Genomic DNA, 18,445 nt, shown 5'->3' with positions numbered 1-18,445 from the left:
ACTGCTCCAGTGGTTCTGCTTCGAGGCTTTGCAAGGGAAGTTGCGCACGCTGCTCAATTTAGATTAAACCCTTTTATTCCACACCCCTGCCCCAACAGCCTTGGTGCATTTTGACATGGGTGTTTCAAGATAATTCTACTGTTTTAAGTGCTTGTCTTTTCTCTCTCTCTCTCTCTCATGTGTGTGTAAAGTTAAGTTAGCTATTTCAGTTGCTTCTTGTGTGTTAAGCTGCTTGGTTTCCTTTCTGGAGCTTGGTGGTTGTGGCTCAGCACTTCACGTCTGGGCCAGAGAGAAGTGGCTGCAGAACCTCTTTGACCCTGACCGAGGACTCTGCCTCTTTGCAAATACAGCTGGTCTGTGTGTCCCTGCACCATGAAGCTTGCATTTAATTGTGCTTAGTATGATTTATTCCCAAGATCGTAATATTCGAGGACACTCTTCATATTCCACCATTTATATATGGATCCTGTAGTGGCGTGTGTATGGGAGATGAGTTGTGTTTTTTGTCCCTGAACTTTGTTGTACAGGGCAGAGGGGAAGCTTCCTTTCTCGTGAGTTTATGCTTGAAAGCCACAAACCCACATTGTGGCAGAAACGTCCTCCTAGTGCTCACGTCAGCTGCGTATATGTTGTCTYGGCGTTTCTGAAGAACTTCCCCTTTTCATCGCTTTGTAGCTTGGGGAGTTCTGAGCACTTTCTGGTTCAAAGGGTGCTAAAGAATGGTTTGTCACTGATAGGCATTTGTCACTGGTACATGTAAATATTAGGCTTTTAATAAAAATAAATTGAACAAAGATGCTTAAACTGCATCCAGAGTAACAGATTGGTTTGTCGCATGGCAAATCCTGTAAATGGAGAAGTAATATTTACCATTTTTAAGATAAGATTTGCAAAGCAGGTTTTATCAGGTTTTACACTCCTTCTCCTGCTTGTTCCTCTGCCCCCCATTTCTCTGTCATTGGGTTCTGCATATTTCCCCTTGCCTCTTCTGTTCTTGCTTCCCCCCTTGGCAGTTGCCTCCAGAAGTGCTTACCCCATTCCCCCCATGTCCTTGCTCTCAGTGTAGTTGTGGTACTTTGTTTTGCTCTTTTTTGGGCTGAGGCCAGCAGTGGAGGTGGGGGGAAATGCGAGCTGGAGATTAAGGATAGCTATAAAAGCTGTAGAGCCATCTCTCGGAAATAAGTGCAATGCAAGGTGTCTTAGGACATGCATTCCCTGTTCTACTGAAAAATGCCGACCCATTTCCCTTAGGGAATCTCTAGCAAACCTTAAGGAGTGCTGCTTCTGCGCTGGGTAATCTCGCTCTGTGAGATTTGTTCACTTGCGGTTGTATTYATGCATGTGTTTGTATGTTTTATTTTTAGGAATATGTGTCAACCAAAAGTAACCCAATGGAAATAATGCAATTAGGTAACAAGTGCACTCGTGCTTGTTGCCTGGTTGGGTTTGTTTCAGTTCCATGTAGTAACTCCTCTGTGTTCTCATGGCTCCTCTTTGCTGGTCATTCAAGCAGTCCCTTCACTGTGTGTGTGTGTGTATATATATATGTAATATGCAAGCTCTATTACTGTACTGAAGAAATAATATCTTAGCTTAAACATGATTTTATGAATAATTGTTGGCCTCAACATGTTATGGCTTACAAGGATTAGTGATGTAGCTACACTTACATGCAGACATCAAGTCCTGCTCCCACAGAAGTTGCTCACTTGGGTGAATGTACCCGCCTGTGCGCATAGCTTGCATCAGCTGAGGTTTGTGTGCTCTGCTTTTACCCTGCAAGAGTAGTTCTCCACGCTAGTTTTAGCTATTACGAAAGTGTCCTAAAAGTCAAACCTGTAATTCACATGAAATGGTAGCAAAAATGGTGAGCTGGCCCTTATTTAAGCTGTGTGTTCTACATGGGAGTAAGCAGATGAGATATGATTTACCTGGAATGGTCTTGGGCTGCTTCATCCTGCCCCTGGGGTATGGGATTGATCGCAATAAATCCCTTCCAGCTCTGACTATTTATTTATTTATTTATTTTCTAGTTATTTAACCTGTAAGTCATATTTGCTTGAGATTTCTTGGGCTTTTTATCTGGCTACATTCCTTCAAGACTTGAAACATTTCCTTTGTTCTGTGTGGGTCCTCTTGTCGCCTCGCCAACAGCASGCAGTGATCCTTGCTGGTTCTGCTTCCCAATTTAAAATTGTCTTCTCTATTACGTACATTGGTCTTACAGACTTGTCAATTCTTTATTGCATCTTTGGTTGCATTACTGGATTCTTCTTATTATTTTTAATATTAAGATTGCAGTCTTCCTTACTGCCTTTGCTGTATCCTCACTAGAAGCTCCAATGTTTTTCCCCATTTTCAATGTCATCAGACTTTCAATTTTTGTATTTGCTGAATATATGTTTGTGTAGAACTTAAGCCCATTTTTTTGCCTSTGTGTGTGTGTGTGTTTATGTTTTTTGATACAGGGAGGCGTGAGTCCATCAACTATGGCTAAGATCTAAAGTTATGCTTTTGGAATCAATTTCTTTTTATTTAGGACTCAGAAGAGAGTGTTCACAATCTAACAGTATTAATCTATTGTAAGCATAGCTCTAACCTCAGGCTGTCCAAGGTAGCCAGGTGTAGGGAAGCTGATGAGAAAAGCAGCTCAGCTGCCTCCTTGGAGCTCCTCTTAGCTAAGTCTCTCTCTCCCTTTGACTACGTGGGGGGCTGTTGCCTTGAAACCTAGAGAGGTTTGACTTCTTATTTTAGTATTTACACTGTGTGCCAAGCTACCTAGTGTGTATTCACCTACTCTTAACATATTGAAAAAACATGGTCAGCTTTTCAGTTATGTTTACCATTTCTTCTCCATGATTCTCTTTTTCTCGCTGAAATTTCAGTATTTTGAAGAGATTTGTGACCTTTATTGCTGTCAGCTTGTTTTGAAAGTGTCTTAGCCCTGTGCTGAGAATCAGTGAACTCGTCCCCAAGAGCCAGGGGGTACCAGGGGCTCRGCCGCTCTCAGTGTCCCTCTCCGGCCGTCACCGCTGGCGCTGCGGCCGATGCAGCGCCAGGGAGATCAGCCCCTTACCTTGGGCCGCTGGGTTAAACCAGGTGTCTCCTGTGAATAGCAGCCTGATCTGTTAGACAGGTCTCATGATTTTTGTCCTGATTTACCTGTTTTGAAGGCTAAAAGATTTTCCCCCTGCTTTTCTCTGCAGTGTTTGTACATGGTTGCATTCCAGCACATCTCTTTGCTCCAGTTGCCCTGGGTTTTTTTTGTGTGTGTGTGCACAGTTCTAAGGTGCTGGATTTTATCCTAACCTTTGACTCYTTTTCCCACTTATTTAAACTTCCTGTTGGGTAGGATGAGCAAAACTCTCTGAGTAACCTGCCACCATGTAAAGGGATGTCATGAACTCTCTGCTTGGGTGCCTTTCTGAAGGGCTCAATCCAAGAGACTCCGCAGAGGGGCTGGCACCCACATCCTTATGGTGCATCTCTGTGTCCCAGGGTCATTGTCATCTGTGATTAGTTTAAGGCAGCAAGGAGTTTTAGAGGGAAGGAGTTTTGTGGTTGTAGAGCTGGATGGTGCTGAGTGAACRAAATGTTGCTGATGTGACTTGTCCTCCCCTGTAAAACTGCATTTCGTCTCGTACCGTAAAATCCTGGTGGGTTATGTAGAAAGCTCTGGACTGGTGCCTTGAGGAGATCCTACTGAGTCCTTCCATCCCGAGGAGCCGTGCTAATGTGTTGTGTGACTGTGCAGCAGAGGTGAGCATCTCCGGGGAAAAGAGGTGGCTGGATGCAGCATCTGGGCTCAACCCAGACTGTTTATCCTGCCTGCTCCCTGCTGGGGCTGGAAAAGCACCTGGGAGCRGGTSCTGGTGGGGAGTGCACTGCGCCCAGGAGAAGCCAAGAATGGTGGTGCCTGTCTGCTCCYGATAAGCCTGGTTGTCCGGGCTTGGTGTCCCGGCGCCAGGGAAGGCCGTGGCGGGAGGCGAGCGCAGGGCTCCTGTCTGAGGCGAGCGTTGCTGCCCTGCTGCAGGTCCACGAGGTCAGACCATCCCCAGACTTGTTAGACTGGCGCTACGCAGTGACCGTTTGGCTCATCTGGAAGCACGTGGGCTGCTTCTGTGAGGCAGCACTGACCTTCCCCCTGGGAAGGGAGATGCTCCTAGGAGAGGTGATTTCGGCGATGCTGGTCAGAGTCCCTCTCTGGAGTTGTAGTTCAGCTTGAACAGGAGCAGCAGCACAGGTGGGAGGTGACTGCAGCGGCGGTGCTGCCGCTCCTGTGSTCACCTGCTGTGCACCCAGCGCGTGGCGGCTCCGCAGGAGGACATTTGAAACAGGGATGCCTGATGRTAGAGCAATATTTATCAGAACACTTTTGCTCTGCTGCTTTTCCACCAACACCATCTGTCTCTAGGATTTCTGGCCTTCAGACCCAGCACCAAATCCTTGTTTTTTTATATGGTGTCACTTTCTGGGATGCTATCCCTGAGCAGTCCCGTTCGTTGAAGAATGTTCTGTGATACTGAAGGGTTTTGTTTTGTTTTATTTTTCCATTTTTTGTGCCTTTTTCGATACAGGTTGTTTAGGTGTTATTTCTTGTATTATGTAAGGAAAKACATTGATAAAATGCCCCTGTACAAAAAGCACGAATAAGAGTATGGAAAATATTTTTTCCCTCCATTTGTTCAGTGCAGTTTCAAAGTATCAGTGTGTCTCCATTTGCACCTCCTGTCGTTTTTACTACTACTGTGGTAACAATTGCGATACTTAAACTGGATGCGTTGCAATAAGTAAATAGTGTTCTGTAGTGACTCGACAGAAGTTTTATACCTGTGCTAACTGTTAAGAGTGGGAGTGGGAATGACTTTTCCTCTGAGATCTTGCTGAAGAGAAAGAGATGCTCCTTCTTCTGTCAGAGTTCACCATAGAGCCTGCTGCTCTCACATTTGTGGATGGGATTTTAGCACTGTAAAACAGAAGCTCCATGATTAATGCAGATTGAAGTTTGCTGGTGATGGACACAAAATCCTGTGACGGCAGAGGACCCCATTAACTGCCTCTGTGTACACAGGGAGCGCTGCCTAGCGCACTGTGAGCACAACTGCGGCCATCTGGAAGTGGGGTGTTGTTTCCACAGTTATTTAATCCTTCCATTTGACAGGTCTGCTCAGGACTGGGGGGGCCTTGGCTGCATTGCTGCGTGCATGTGTTTGCAAAGCCCTCTCCCTTCCTATCTGCTTCCCAGCTTTTGGGACCCCAGGGTGTCTCGATGCAGAGGGGCAGAAGGCGCTCATTGACATCAGGGCTGAAGTTTTCCTTTGATTTGCTGCCTGGCAGCCGTGGGGAGGGGAGCGGGGCCAGATCCGTTTTCATTCTGGCTTCCAGCAGTGTTTTAGAAGCTGGTTAGGGAGCTGAGGAGACATCACATTGAGTATGTGAAACTGGATTAACTGGGCTCTCGGCAATGGGGACTGGAAGGCAGGGAGCAGCGGGGCCGCTCTGCGGATGGGTCAGGTCAGGAAGGGATTCCCAGGAAACAGCGAGGTGCTTGCCCAAAGCCAAGGCCGGCGTTTGGTTGGAGAGGGGAATCGAGCCCAGAGCAGACTCTGTCCTTCTCGGTGGCAGAAACATGAAGTTCCCCCTAGCCTGATGTCAAGAGATTATGATTGGCACCTAAAAACACACACAAAATTGAGTTAGTTTAGAAGAAAGGAGGCAGTTAAATTTATTTGTGTAAAGCTTGTAGTGCACTCTAGGCCCTCGGAGGCTCAGTGCAGCCAGCACTGTGTGAAGATGTGAATTCCCAATGCTCCTGTAAAGAATTTAGCAATATARATGTTATATGAAAGGTGGCTGTGAGAGGAATTAAGCGGAAAACATGATTTTAAATGAAAGTTGTGTAAACTGCAGGATACTGCAAGTTACCAAAAAAAGGAAAAGACAACTCCCCCACCACCACTGCTAAGGTGTTGAAATGTGTATTGAAGGATTTGGTTGCCTTACATCTGACTAAATGGCTTTAGTACTGTGAGAAGATAGCCTGAGCACTGATGTCACACCCAGGCTAGTGCAGGTGTCCTGATGAACGACTGGGTTTTTAGGAGTGTCCAGCCCCTGCCCTGTGGGGCTGAAAACAAACATGAAGCTCTCAGGTGACTCTGCAGAAAAGTTGTGTGGTGCCTGATCCTTGACCTTGGTCAGAGAAGAGGTCAAATGGAAAGGCTCCCTTCTTTGCTCACTACCCTCTCGCGAGTTGGGTTCTGCTAGTGGCTAATAGCATTTTCTTTCTTGCCTTGCTAGATGGGCTGGTGATCCCACTGGTGGAACTGTCTGCAAAGCAGGTTGCATTTCACATTCCATTCGAGGTGGTGGAGAAAGTTTATCCGCCAGTGCCTGAGCAACTGCAGCTTCGGATCGCCTTCTGGAGCTTCCCCGAAAATGAGGAAGACATCAGGTAACGTGCACCATTTCTGCTCCRTTGATGCCTTCAGAGGAGTTCTGCTCACTAGACAAGAATTATTGTTCATTTGCTGTCTTGTATACTTGCTGTTCCTAGCTGCTTCTCCCTAGCTGATCTAAATAGTTAGATCAGCTGTGGAGGAACAGAACAATACAGTCACTTGTACGTTCCATAGCAATTATTCTGGTCATCACAGAAGTAGAAAATCTCATGTGAGCATGTGGCAAAGGAGTTCTGGCTGCRGCATGATGATGGACCTTGAAGTAATTTTAGTCTTTATATAAAAGTTAGGTTTTAGACCATGAATGAGATTGTATGTATGTAAATCATAATGAGAGCATTAGGTTAAAATTCCTAGAAATGTCAGTGGCTATTTACAAACACAGTTGTAAAGAGGCAAATGATTTTTGTGATTTAAGGTATTGTGGAGAATTGGCAAAAAAAAAGAGGTGGACTTCATCTTAAGGGTGAAGATGATGAGGATTTATCCAAGTCAACCAAGAATGCAGAGGATAAGAACGCACAGTTAGTTGGAACTAGACTAATAGTGATGTGTTGGGTTTCTTTCTTCTAGGTTGTACTCGTGTTTGGCAAACGGCAGCGCAGACGAGTTCCAGCGCGGGGAGCAGCTGTTCAGGGTGAGGGCTGTCAAAGACCCTCTCCAGATAGGTAAGGCTCCACAGCCCCACGGCTCTAGGTTTGGCACACTCCCCAAGCTATGGCTGCAGTTGGACAGCAAAGGCGTCACCTTGTCTCAAAACCTAGACTSAGCTCTCTGCTCTGTGTATGGTTTCTAATTTCTTGAGCAAAATACTGTMTTTTTTTTGGTTTGTTTTTCCAGCCTTCATCAGCTCTGCTGTAAAATTGAGTGAAAAGCCAAATTTGGAAATTTGATGCTTGATCTCATCTGAGTCTTTTGGGTAAAACTATACAGAATGCTTATGTCTCCATAAGGTTTAAATTCTTCAGGGTTAAAAAGAACTTGGCTTCCTGGTGATCTGATCAAATTAATGCTTCCATAAAGCATATGTTATATGCTTTATATGCGTAAAGCAAAGATGAAGTTTACAAAGATTAGTTATTATTCTTGGAGGGTTGTATTTATGATAGAGTTACTACAAGACTAACCTTAAACAACTAGATGTTTTTTGATGAAAAAACATCTGTATTTTTGATGAAATCCTTCAGTGGGAGGCCTGACACATCCTCTGCAGTGCTGGTGCTGCCTGCCTGCCCTATTTGTTCTGTGTGTAAGTAGTCTCCAAGAAGTGTGCAAGTGTAGAAGTGTGTCTTACACTCACGGGAATGTAAGATGCACCTTCTGTGCAGAGCAAACCTCAGCWCTTGCGTGGAGCACCAAGCTTGCTCTGTGCAGAGCTGTTCCCCTGGCCTGTGGCCTGTTCTTGTGGTCTCCAGGGAGCGGAGCTTGCTGAGAACAGGTCACAAATCTTCGTTTTTCGCAGCTGCTGAGTGAATGCTGCTGGTACACAGGGGCGGTTATGTTTTGTTGCCCTGTTGTGCACGGTGGTAGGGTTGCTGCTGATGGCCAGAGGGAACCAGGAGTGAGTGGGAGGGAAGCTGGCTCTCTGCTCCGTGCCGTGGCCAGGTCAGTGCAAGAGACATGACTCATGCATTCACATTTAAGCAAGAGGGGAAGAGCTGTGACCTGCCAGGACAGGCAAGAGTTGCAGTTGTACTGTAAATGAGTGCAGTTCAATGACTGTTTCTTTAAGGAGTAGCATTGGGCTAAGCAGTTCAGGAGAGCCCCTGTTATTGCCACCTTTTCAATTTATGCAGCTTTAGCTGCCTGTAAGCTGCACACTGAAGTGGATTGTGACATTTATCCTGATAAAAGGTAGTCATTAATTTAATCCAGATCTTTTCCCTGATATGGTTTCCTGTGCCATCCTCCAAGCAGTTTTCAGTACATCAAGATTGATGGTGCAAGAGAAGCAGGAAGGGCCACTTGAATTAGCAGTGTCTCAGGCATAAGTGTTCATCACACTGCAGTGTGAGTTCAAGGTGGTGATATGTCGTGTGGCAGCCCTTAAATATTTATTCTCTTTGTCTCTTTCTAAAACCAGACTTTCCTCCTTGTATGCCAGCAGTTAATTGTCTTCATGCGTAGGTTAAATTATTCCTGCTAAGCTCTCAATAAGRAGACACAGTTGTGACCCATGCAGCTTTACCTCCTTTGGAAAACTGCTTTTTTTTAGTGAAATAGAACTGTTGCAGTTACAGTTTGCGAAATGCTTAATTTGTGAAAATTAGGATACATTGGCATTGGTCTGAGATGCTCCTAGTGCAACAGAGGACTAGCTGTGAACTGTTTGGGTTGTATTATCCAAGTGTGGAGCATAAATTAGAACTGGAGCTAGCAATAAGCAGTGCAGAAATTTTGTGGTGAATGCCTTCTTTTGTTTTGATTTTGTTCCAATTGCTAAAAGAGCAGAGGAATTYGGGTGGCATTATGTGCACTAATCAAAATAATCACCCACGTCAGGAAGAGGATTTGAATCCCGGTGCACAGGAGAAATAAAAAGGTTAAACAAGGTAACAGCAAGTTAGCACAGGGATTATATTTTGAAGAAGAATTACTGCACATTGTTTTAAATTGGATTTAGTAGGTCATGTGAGCTACTGAACACCATGGTTATTATAATCTCACAATGTCATAATGAAATGTAGTAATTTATAACCTGCTGTTTCGAACATCTGTCCCAAGCCATTTCTTTTTACCTAAGGTAGATCATTGAACTGCATTCTGATTGTAGCTTTGACACTCCTTGTGCTTTTTTATGTAGCATTAAAACTGAAATTGAATCTAGCAAAAAGGTTTTGAGAGTCCTCACTACTACTGAGGAAAATTAATTGGTGATAGGGGCTTTAGAGACAGGCAGAGAATTTGTACTCTTTAATGACCTTTTCCTGCTCCTTATGTTGTGCCCCTGGATAACCATTATTTGCTTTGAAGAAGCTACGTTATGAGGACTTGTATGAACTGTGCTGTACATGAGTTTACATGAAGCTAAGATTCATTGAAGTTCTTTGTCATCCTATCCAAGATGAGATTCATAATTCATTTGTTTGAGCACAGAGGAGTGGGCTGGTTTCTTTTAAGTGTTGTTGCTGAATTTTGCCTTTCCCATTGATTTTAATCTGAGCAAGAGCTTTTTGTTTATTTGTTTTCATTTTCAGGGTACCTGGCTGTATAAAGAGGGTTTTTTGTTGTTCCAAATTGGAAGGAGGTGTATAGTTTACAAGAAATTGTGTGACTTCTGAAACCACARGGGATGATAGGAGGTGTCAGAGCTGCCTCCTTTAGTTCACTCCCCTGTTGTGAAAGTTGATTGAATTGAAAATAATTTGGAAGAAATCACCTAACCTGTTCTGCTGTCCTGTTGCCATTTCATTAACCTAGAAGTCATGCCCAAAGTATGTTTGGTCTAGCTGTGACCCCACCATCCAGCAGCCACACCTTTCAGCAGTGGCTCGATCCATTCTGGCTTTAACTTGTTAAATATAGATTAGTATATTAAAAGCTTGCCTTTATGAGCTTCTTAAAACATGTTATTTGTCTCTGCTAATGTGTTGTCATAGCTCAACAGTGTTGGAGACTCTAAACTAGTGGCCAGTTCTGAGTGGATGTTGTTGCCAGCTTGCTACAAATATTATTGTTTTACCTTGTGCCTACATGAATTTTCATGCTATAGCTGAATGTCCCATGTGAATTTTCATGCTAGTTGAGTGTGCCCTGTCCCAGGCAGCAGAGTAACTTCACTCTTGTGACTTTTGACAGGCTTCCACCTGAGTGCCACGGTGGTGCCGCCGCAGATGGTGCCGCCCAAGGGCGCCTACAACGTGGCCGTGATGTTCGACCGCTGCCGGATCACCTCGTGCAGCTGCACGTGCGGAGCCGGGGCCAAGTGGTGTGCTCACGTCGTGGCGCTCTGCCTCTTCCGGATACACAACGTAGGCACTGGAATGCAGTTTTGCTCCTCCCTAGGCATCTTTCCCCCCAAATCTGGCATTACAGCCTCATGCAGCATGCGCTCGCCCTAGGGAAGTTGTTCTTGGCATCCCTCTCTGCTTGCACATTGTGCAAGTGTGCGCTCACAGTTGCAGCCTGCAGTGTGAATTGGCTGAGGCTCTAAGCTGCAGGATATCCCTAGATAATGTGTGAATTGCTAAGGGTAGGCAAACAATCTTTTTGGCCCCTTCCTGTTTCTCTTTTAAAGGCTAGAATTAGTCATTCTTTCTTCACTTCTGCAAGGAGTGAGAGGTCACTAGTAGTTAGTTTTTTAACAAAAGTCTCTGTAAATATGAGATTTAAAGTCTCTTTCTTTAGACTGATCATTTAGAGTGCAGAAGAAAAGTCATTTTGATTGCTGTTGGCCTTTATGTTTACCCAGTCATTTGTCATTTTGACCTGTGGATTTCAAAGAGGTAGTTATGTGTATATTTGTATTTGGCTTTGTATACAGTGAAAATCCACATGGTGCACAAGCTGAGCATTCAGTCTTGGCACAGATTTACTTCTTCAAGTCTTTTGAACACTGTAAGAAGTATGTCTTAAAGAAGGATCAAACCTGGAAAACTGAAAGGAACGGAAGATTTTGTGCTGTAACCTAGCATTTTATAGCTAACATGATTATGATCAACTCCAGATTCGTACATGAGTGCTAATTACCTACTGAAACTTGCTGATAGTTTGCMAGTGGCATTTCACAATAGGCAGCTGGAGTGGGCCTAAACTTATAGCTGTGTGAAAACATCAGTATACTTTCTGGCTTTAGTCATGGCAGGAGAGTTGGCCAAGACTTAGTTTCTGCTCTGAAATGGTTATGGAAAGTGAGACTAGGAAGCAAACTGTAATTTATAGTATTGGCGCCCAGAAAGTTTGAAACCTGTGTAAGATGTTSATGCTCTCCCCATCCTTTCTCTCACCTGAAAGCTGGTTGCTTGTGAGCACCAACAGATTAYGTTCTGAAGGGTATTGCTCTGTGGAGCCAACTCAATATCAGAAGCATCTTTATCATCCAAGTGCTTTTGTCTACTTCTGAGTTAAATTTTAGGTGGGTGCTGTTAGGACTATTTTTAGTTTGTATGGTGAAAAAAGGAGAGGAAGCTAGTTTTTATTCTCTATGATCTGTTGTTTTGAGATGTGAAAAGAGATTGATTTTAAGACTGAAGAGAAAATGCTTAATGAGATAAAAGAAGTGGTTGTGTTTCTATGAAACAGCCCCCCACCAAGCTACTTTGTTTGCCAGAGTCTTAAAAAAAATGTCCTATTTAGGAAGTTTGTTTGTGAAATCTCTGCCAGTATTTGTGCAATTGCTAGCAACAACAAATCTTRAGCACAGCTGTTAAAGCAGTTTTCTTGACAGGAAACTCTTAAAAAAGGCTTTTATAAAACCAGGACAGCTTATTTGCATCTTCTCTGCAACGCAGAAAGTTGTGTCCATCGGGACCAAGAATGAAGTGCTTTGCTATAATCCATGTTCATGGTGCTTTAATTGCCCAGAGAGCCCAGCTTATGTCTGATCTGTTAATGTCAGCATTTTGTTTCCTTCTCTTCCCTCAGGCGTCTGCCGTTTGCTTACGGGCACCTGTTTCCGAGTCCCTGTCTCGGCTGCAGAGAGACCAGTTGCAAAAATTCGCTCAGTACCTAATCAGTGAACTTCCACAACAGGTAAAATCAATAGCACTGGCTTTCTAAATTCTAGTATCTTTATTGGGTGAGTCTGTTAAAAGATAATGATTTATACTCTTTGATTAAAAGTTTACTGGCTTTCAGTTCTTTTTGYCGTTCTATTATTTGACAATTGTTGCCAATAAAGGATAAGAATGTTTTAAAAGGAGAGTGAACAGTGTTGGCTATAAATATTAGCATAAATATATTTTTATCTTATGAGTAAGAAGATCCAACACAGAAGTACACTAGTGAAATCACATTCCTTTTTGGCAAGTTTTGTTAGTTGAGAAGACTACCCAGGGACTGAGTTGTACATGCCGTAGGTGGGCAGTCTCCAGTGCACCTGTCAATGATCTTTTAACTTCTCCCATGTAGCTTCTTGGTGGTTCTCAGGAAYCATTTGGGTTATGAAAAGCAATAGAGAAAAAAAATGTTAGTCAAAGGTAAAATCTTTCTTTCTTATTCCTCAAATGTCTTTATTTTTCAGTGTCAGGTAATTTCTGTCATCTGGTCAAAATGTATAACATACATACAAGCAGATCAAAATCACTGTGAAGTGTTTGCTTTAAATTTAAAAATATAAGGACCTAGAAACTCTATATATCGATGCAACCAAATGCAGAGAAGCACTGCCCTGCCTGAATATCTGGCACATTTCAGTAACATGTGCACAATGTKTTAAGTAGAAGTTAGAATACTGTCATCATGTGTCTAATATTTATATTGTGATAGTATGTTTGGGACACTAAGATGTTCTGTCTCTGAAGCATCCTCTAAATTATCTCCAGAAATAGTAATCTCTTTAGGAGAAGAAACAGAGGAGTCAATAATATGAAAGTTATATAAAATGACATTTTTTTTTTTTTTTTTTTTTTTTTTTTTTTTTTTTTTTTTTTTTTTTACTGAGAGTTCAGCAGCAAAAGCACGTGCATATTTCTGCAGGACATAAAAAGAAAGCACTTTTCTTTCCTACTTAAGACCTCTGAACTTTATGCCACATAGTTTGGTACCTTGTAAAGGAGATTTTTGACAGGCTGGCAGAAGTGGTCACTGTTCCCTGAACAGCATGCGAGTTGTTTGTTTGATATGATGCTCCATATATTCAGTGTCTTTGACCCTTTTTGGAAAGTTTGTTTCTCCTGCCTTTGTTTGTACCAGCCCGTGCACCCTGTAACATCTGCACAAATGTATTACTTCTTGCCAGATAATGTGATGGGATGCTGCCTAACAGRAAAGTTTGGATTTTATTGTCAGATGCCCCTCAGCCTGTGTAGWATAATCAATCTCCTTAAAAAAGGAAGATGTGCCCCAGACTTTTCCAACAGTCTCTGAGATTTGAGTGGAGATATTCTGATATCTTTGGTCCCTGTATTTTGACYACATGATGTAGAAACAGAGTAGGTTGCTCACATGATTGTATTTTATCCATATTTCCAGCTGTGAATTACAGTATTATTCTCCGGGAATAGTGCTGAATTACTTTCAGTAATTCAGTGCAAAGGACTGGGGTCCACAGGAATGCAGCTAGATAGGAGGTGGTTTTCCAGATCTTTGTGGAAAGAGTTTTGCATCTCTATGGAAATGTCAGTGATGTTGAGCAGCTGAAAGTTCTTACACAGATCTTTTTCCAAAATTGATCTCCTTTCAGCACCCGAGTTTTTTTGTTCCAGTTAGGCATGTGTATCTTGTCAAAAGTGTCCAAGGGAAAGTCTCTGGAGGTCCCTGGTATTTCGACCTAAGGTGTGACATTGTGTCATCCCGTGACTTTTCTACTTCTTGGTATCCTAAAATAGGTAGTAGTGGCAAAGGTACAAGAGTAGCTTAGCGCTGAGCCTGTTTCTTCAGGTGGCTCAAATGCAGGATGTCCGTCTGAAGTGTTATTTTTCTCCATCTGTTTATGAGATGGGTATTTGCAAATGTTTGTCTTGAGGCTATTGGATATTACTCGCCTTCCAGGGTGATCTCCCTCTGCAGCTGCTGTGCAGAGAGAGGTGGGGGGATATCACATGTTACGTTGCTAGTAATTTAAAGCCTGTTTCCCTAGCCTATTGTGACTGTGAATGTTAAAGACTGAATGGATATACAGTTGCAGCCCAGATTTACTTTGAAAGGGAGGGGAAAAAGTCTTTGCTGTCTGTTTTCCTTCCAAAAAGACCAGRAGGACCAAGAAGTCCTCAGGGCTTTGCAGTGAGGTGTGAGCTGCTTTGCCTGTGCTCTGAACCACCAGGAGCTCTGGCTGCATCAGCTCAGTGTTGAGCCTCAGTTAATATACKTGCTGTCTCTCTGCTACAAGCATGGCAAAAGAACTAAAGGCTGCCTGCAGAATTATATACAGCTGCAATTTATAGTTTTCACCYCTATTCCCATGAAGTTGTTTTTCAGAGAAATGATTTAGGAGCAAGAAACAAGGAGCATTCAGAATAAGTGCAGGAAAATGGTGACATTGGCTGCAGTCACTTAGTATCTCTGAAAACCAGCTGCAGGATCACACTCTGCTGGCAGCTCCTCCTCCTCAAAAAACGAGAAAGAAACTAGTAACCTGTGATGATTTTATTTACTTGTTAGGGTGCGAGTGTAGGGAATGAGCTCTGCGTAAAGGTTTGGGCTTTGAGACACAGAGGAGAAAGTGGAACAGCTATTTCTGCTATTGCATTATCTTTAGCACCCTCTACCGTCCTTTCCAAAAAAGTGGCCATTAAATGGAAAGGTAAAGAGCTAGGAAAAAAGGTAACAGGTAGGGCATGTGTACATAGATATCTACATATACACCCCCCCCATATATGTATGTTTATGCACATATGTACACACATGCACACACAAATAGGTATATAAATATATACATGTCATTTAAACATGCATACCTATGCATATATACACACAAATACATATGTAATATTTCATACTTATAATATTATGAGTCCTTGAGTTACGCAAGTCGAGGTGGGTCTTTGACTGGATGTAGCAGGACAAGAAATGCTGTGTGTTTTGAATGTTTCCTTCCTTTGCAGATTCTTCCAACCGCTCAGCGCTTGCTGGATGAGTTGTTATCGTCTCAGTCCACTGCAATCAACACAGTGTGTGGAGCCCCAGGTAACTGTTGAATCGTATTTCGATAATCTGTGTCAACGATAGGAAGCAGCTATTTTTCTGTTGCTTTGAGTTTCTGAATCGGTGGGTAACTATATATCCAGGATTGCAGGTGGAGGTCAAGGGAAGGGGACAAGTACCAATATTTATGTTCATATATGGAGCAGCTGCAGGAAATTGGTGCTGTGGTGGACTCCTCAGGGCATGCAGGGAGGAAGGGAGCTTCGAGCACTGCGCCATTTCTAATGAYTTTTTTTTCTGCTTAACTTGGTGTTAAACTATTGTAGTTCTGCATTACCCTCTTGATGAAGTTTTTTTTTTTTCCTAATGACCCGCACGAGCTGGTCATTCCACTGTGGATGCTGCCCTTTATTTTGTCCTCTTCCACCACTGAAGAGTTTGGCTCTGTTGTGTTTGTGCTGCTTGAAGGCTGTTGCTAGACCACCCCTCGCCCTCTTTTTGTTAGACAAAACCTTTTTTTCACAGGGTGTGTGCTCTGTGCCAGCTCTCTTGGTAGCTCTCTTACTACCCTCAGTTAGAGGGGAGTAAAATAACATCCTCGCATCTGGTAGCCATGCTTTTCCCAATATAGCCCAGTGTGCAACTTGATTTGTTTGTGAATTCCACTTGACATTCACCATAGTTTTCAAGCCCTTTCAGCTATACAGCCATTTGCTTTTCAACCTGGACTGATGGATAGAGTTTTCTGTCCCAGGTACAGAAGTTTACATTTTTCATTGCTGATTTTCGTGAGGTTTCTGTGGACATAATCCTTGAATTTCTCCTGGTCCTTGGCTGTAGCTCTGCCATTCAGGATGCCAACATCACCTTGTTTCATGTTGTCAGTGCTGGGACAGCATTTTGAAACAGTGAAGGGTTCTGCACCTGATGAAATAAACTGAGTAACGTTGTTTTTATACTCCCTGTAATTTCTGTGGTTGGGCACAGGAGGACAGCTCCTCAAAACCTCCACACTCTCTATGTGTTCTTTTGTTCAGATCCCACTGCCGGACCCTCTGCATCAGATCAAAGCACCTGGTACTTAGATGAGTCCACTCTGAGTGACAACATAAAGAAAACTCTTCATAAGTTCTGTGGACCCTCTCCTGTTGTTTTCAGGTAAAGTGTTTCCCAGGCAAGGGAGAATGTAATACTCACATAATCTAAAAATATGTGCCCTTCTGCGATGCCATGCRATGAAGGACGCTTAGTTCTCACGTTGCTCTTCCAGACTGTAGTTTGACATACCATGTCCAATGCTACGTTGGTGGAGCATGCTGTGTTTTTGTACAATACTTTCCTTGTTTGGTATTCTCAGACTTCAGCTATGCATCCTGTCCTCTGTTACGCATGGTTGTCCCACACAGCGTACAGATGTGTTTGTGACTGTGGCGTATGCCCACGGGATGTTGTGTGTCTGTGCTTGAGTTCGTTTTTCCTCATCACTGTACCTCTCTTCTGTATGCAGTGATGTGAATTCAATGTATCTCTCTTCCACGGAGCCACCAGCTGCTGCTGAGTGGGCCTGTCTCCTGCGGCCGCTGCGAGGAAGGGAGCCCGAGGGAATCTGGAACCTGCTTTCCATCGTGCGGGAGATGTTTAAGCGACGGGATAGCAACGCAGCTCCCTTGCTGGAGATTTTAACTGACCAGTGTCTCAACTATGAGCAGGTAACTCAGCCTCCCTTCTGTACAGAAAAAAAGAACAACTTCTGGAAATCGGAATCCCATGCTCCTTGAAATTCATGGCTGAAATTTTTATTTATTAATTTTAACAATCTAAATGTATTACAGGCATATGTGTTCCCACACCAAGAATCACTTATAGCTTGCTTTTGTGCTGATTCAGTGATGCCCCAGCAATGCTACATCCCCAAAATACCTACCTGTTTTAATATCAGTGCATGAGTCTGGATTCTTTTTTAAGCAAACCTGATTTGATTTCTGTCCAGTCAGGTTATTTTATTACAATAATTTTTCCAAAACAAAGTACACCAACTATGACGTGTCATTTTGACGTGTGTTGAGTGGTTGAATCTCAGACTCTGATTATTTTTATAGAAAGTATCTTCTGGTAAGTTTAAGTCATAATATGTGGGATACATTTTTATTTCTTGTTATGAAAAAGATTTCCTTTGATAGTTCAGGACACKATCTTCATAATATAAGATGCAGTGAGGGTTTCCATAATTACTCTGCTGTATGTATCATTTTTAATCAGAGGAAAGGAAATGCTTCCCTTATCCCATATATTCAATTTTTTTTTTCTCTAAACATTAAGGCTTCTAGTAAGCAAATCTGTTGTGATTTTTTTTTTCCCCTGGAGCACATGCCTTCTGGGAATGCAACAAAAAGCAGTAGACCAAGCGCTACTGCCTTATCACTCAATTATTCTGCTATGGCATGAAAAMGGGGTCCTGCCTCCCCATTAAATACCGACACAGCGCAGTGTACAGGTAGCCTCGTGGCTAGGAAGTTGAGCGAGAGGGTGGGATGGCTCCTGAGGGCCCTCTCTCCCACAGATAACGGGCTGGTGGTACAGCGTGCGCACGTCGGCGTCGCACAGCAGCGCCAGCGGGCACACGGGCCGCAGCAACGGCCAGTCGGAGGTGGCCGCCCACGCCTGCGCCAGCATGTGCGATGAGATGGTGGTGCTCTGGAGGCTGGCGGTCCTCGACCCCACGATTAGCCCGCAGAGGTGAGCAGCCGCACCGCGTAGCTTGGGGGTGGGACGTGGAGACTCCTCGCACAGCGGGCCCCAGTCCCTCATCTATTCCCGTGGTAGGTGAGCACCCTCGGCGTTGCTTCCTGGAGATGTCCTGTGATTGTGTCACTTCCCTGTCAAGCAAACTGTTCCACCGTTAGTCCTTCTGGCCTATGTGCTGTGTAAGATTCAAGAGAACTGTAGGTTCTTTAAACTTAAACTGATGTTGTTGCTTACTTTTAGCAGCATCATATCACGTGGACAGTTTCTCTCAGAAAACAACTAATTTTTCTCCCTTTAGCATCTGAGCACAATTCTGCCTTTCAGCATCCCAGTGGAGAACGTTTTCTATGATTGGTAATATAGCCTACCAATAAATTTTAACTTTTCAGAACAAAGAATGGGTGTGATTTTCACTACAATTGCAAATTACTAGTATTTCCTTTCTGTAAATTGCTGCATTACACTAATATAATGCTGTATCTTTGTAAGGTACATCA

At 43.4% G+C, this 18,445-nt stretch overlaps 1 protein-coding gene across 3 annotated transcripts in view; it reads left to right on the top strand.

The window, feature by feature from the left end:
- Positions 1 to 18,445, top strand: part of ZSWIM8 (zinc finger SWIM-type containing 8) — a 59,891-nt gene that overhangs the window by 22,419 nt on the left and 19,027 nt on the right. For all 3 annotated transcript variants that reach the window (XM_026044461.1, XM_026044469.1, XM_026044476.1), the window contains 8 exons: positions 6,301 to 6,454; positions 7,035 to 7,129; positions 10,260 to 10,432; positions 12,045 to 12,152; positions 15,164 to 15,245; positions 16,241 to 16,361; positions 16,711 to 16,912; positions 17,764 to 17,939. In XM_026044461.1, the coding sequence (XP_025900246.1) occupies positions 6,301 to 6,454; positions 7,035 to 7,129; positions 10,260 to 10,432; positions 12,045 to 12,152; positions 15,164 to 15,245; positions 16,241 to 16,361; positions 16,711 to 16,912; positions 17,764 to 17,939 (1,111 nt within the window). The remainder of the gene's footprint in view (positions 1 to 6,300; positions 6,455 to 7,034; positions 7,130 to 10,259; positions 10,433 to 12,044; positions 12,153 to 15,163; positions 15,246 to 16,240; positions 16,362 to 16,710; positions 16,913 to 17,763; positions 17,940 to 18,445) is intronic.

Source organism: Nothoprocta perdicaria, unplaced genomic scaffold (assembly GCF_003342845.1).
Source record: "Nothoprocta perdicaria isolate Ctin4 unplaced genomic scaffold, notPer1 scaffold_105, whole genome shotgun sequence".
Taxonomy (NCBI): domain Eukaryota; kingdom Metazoa; phylum Chordata; class Aves; order Tinamiformes; family Tinamidae; genus Nothoprocta; species Nothoprocta perdicaria.
The sequence above is the reverse complement of the archived record's forward strand: the minus strand, read 5'-3'. Positions and strand labels throughout refer to the sequence as shown.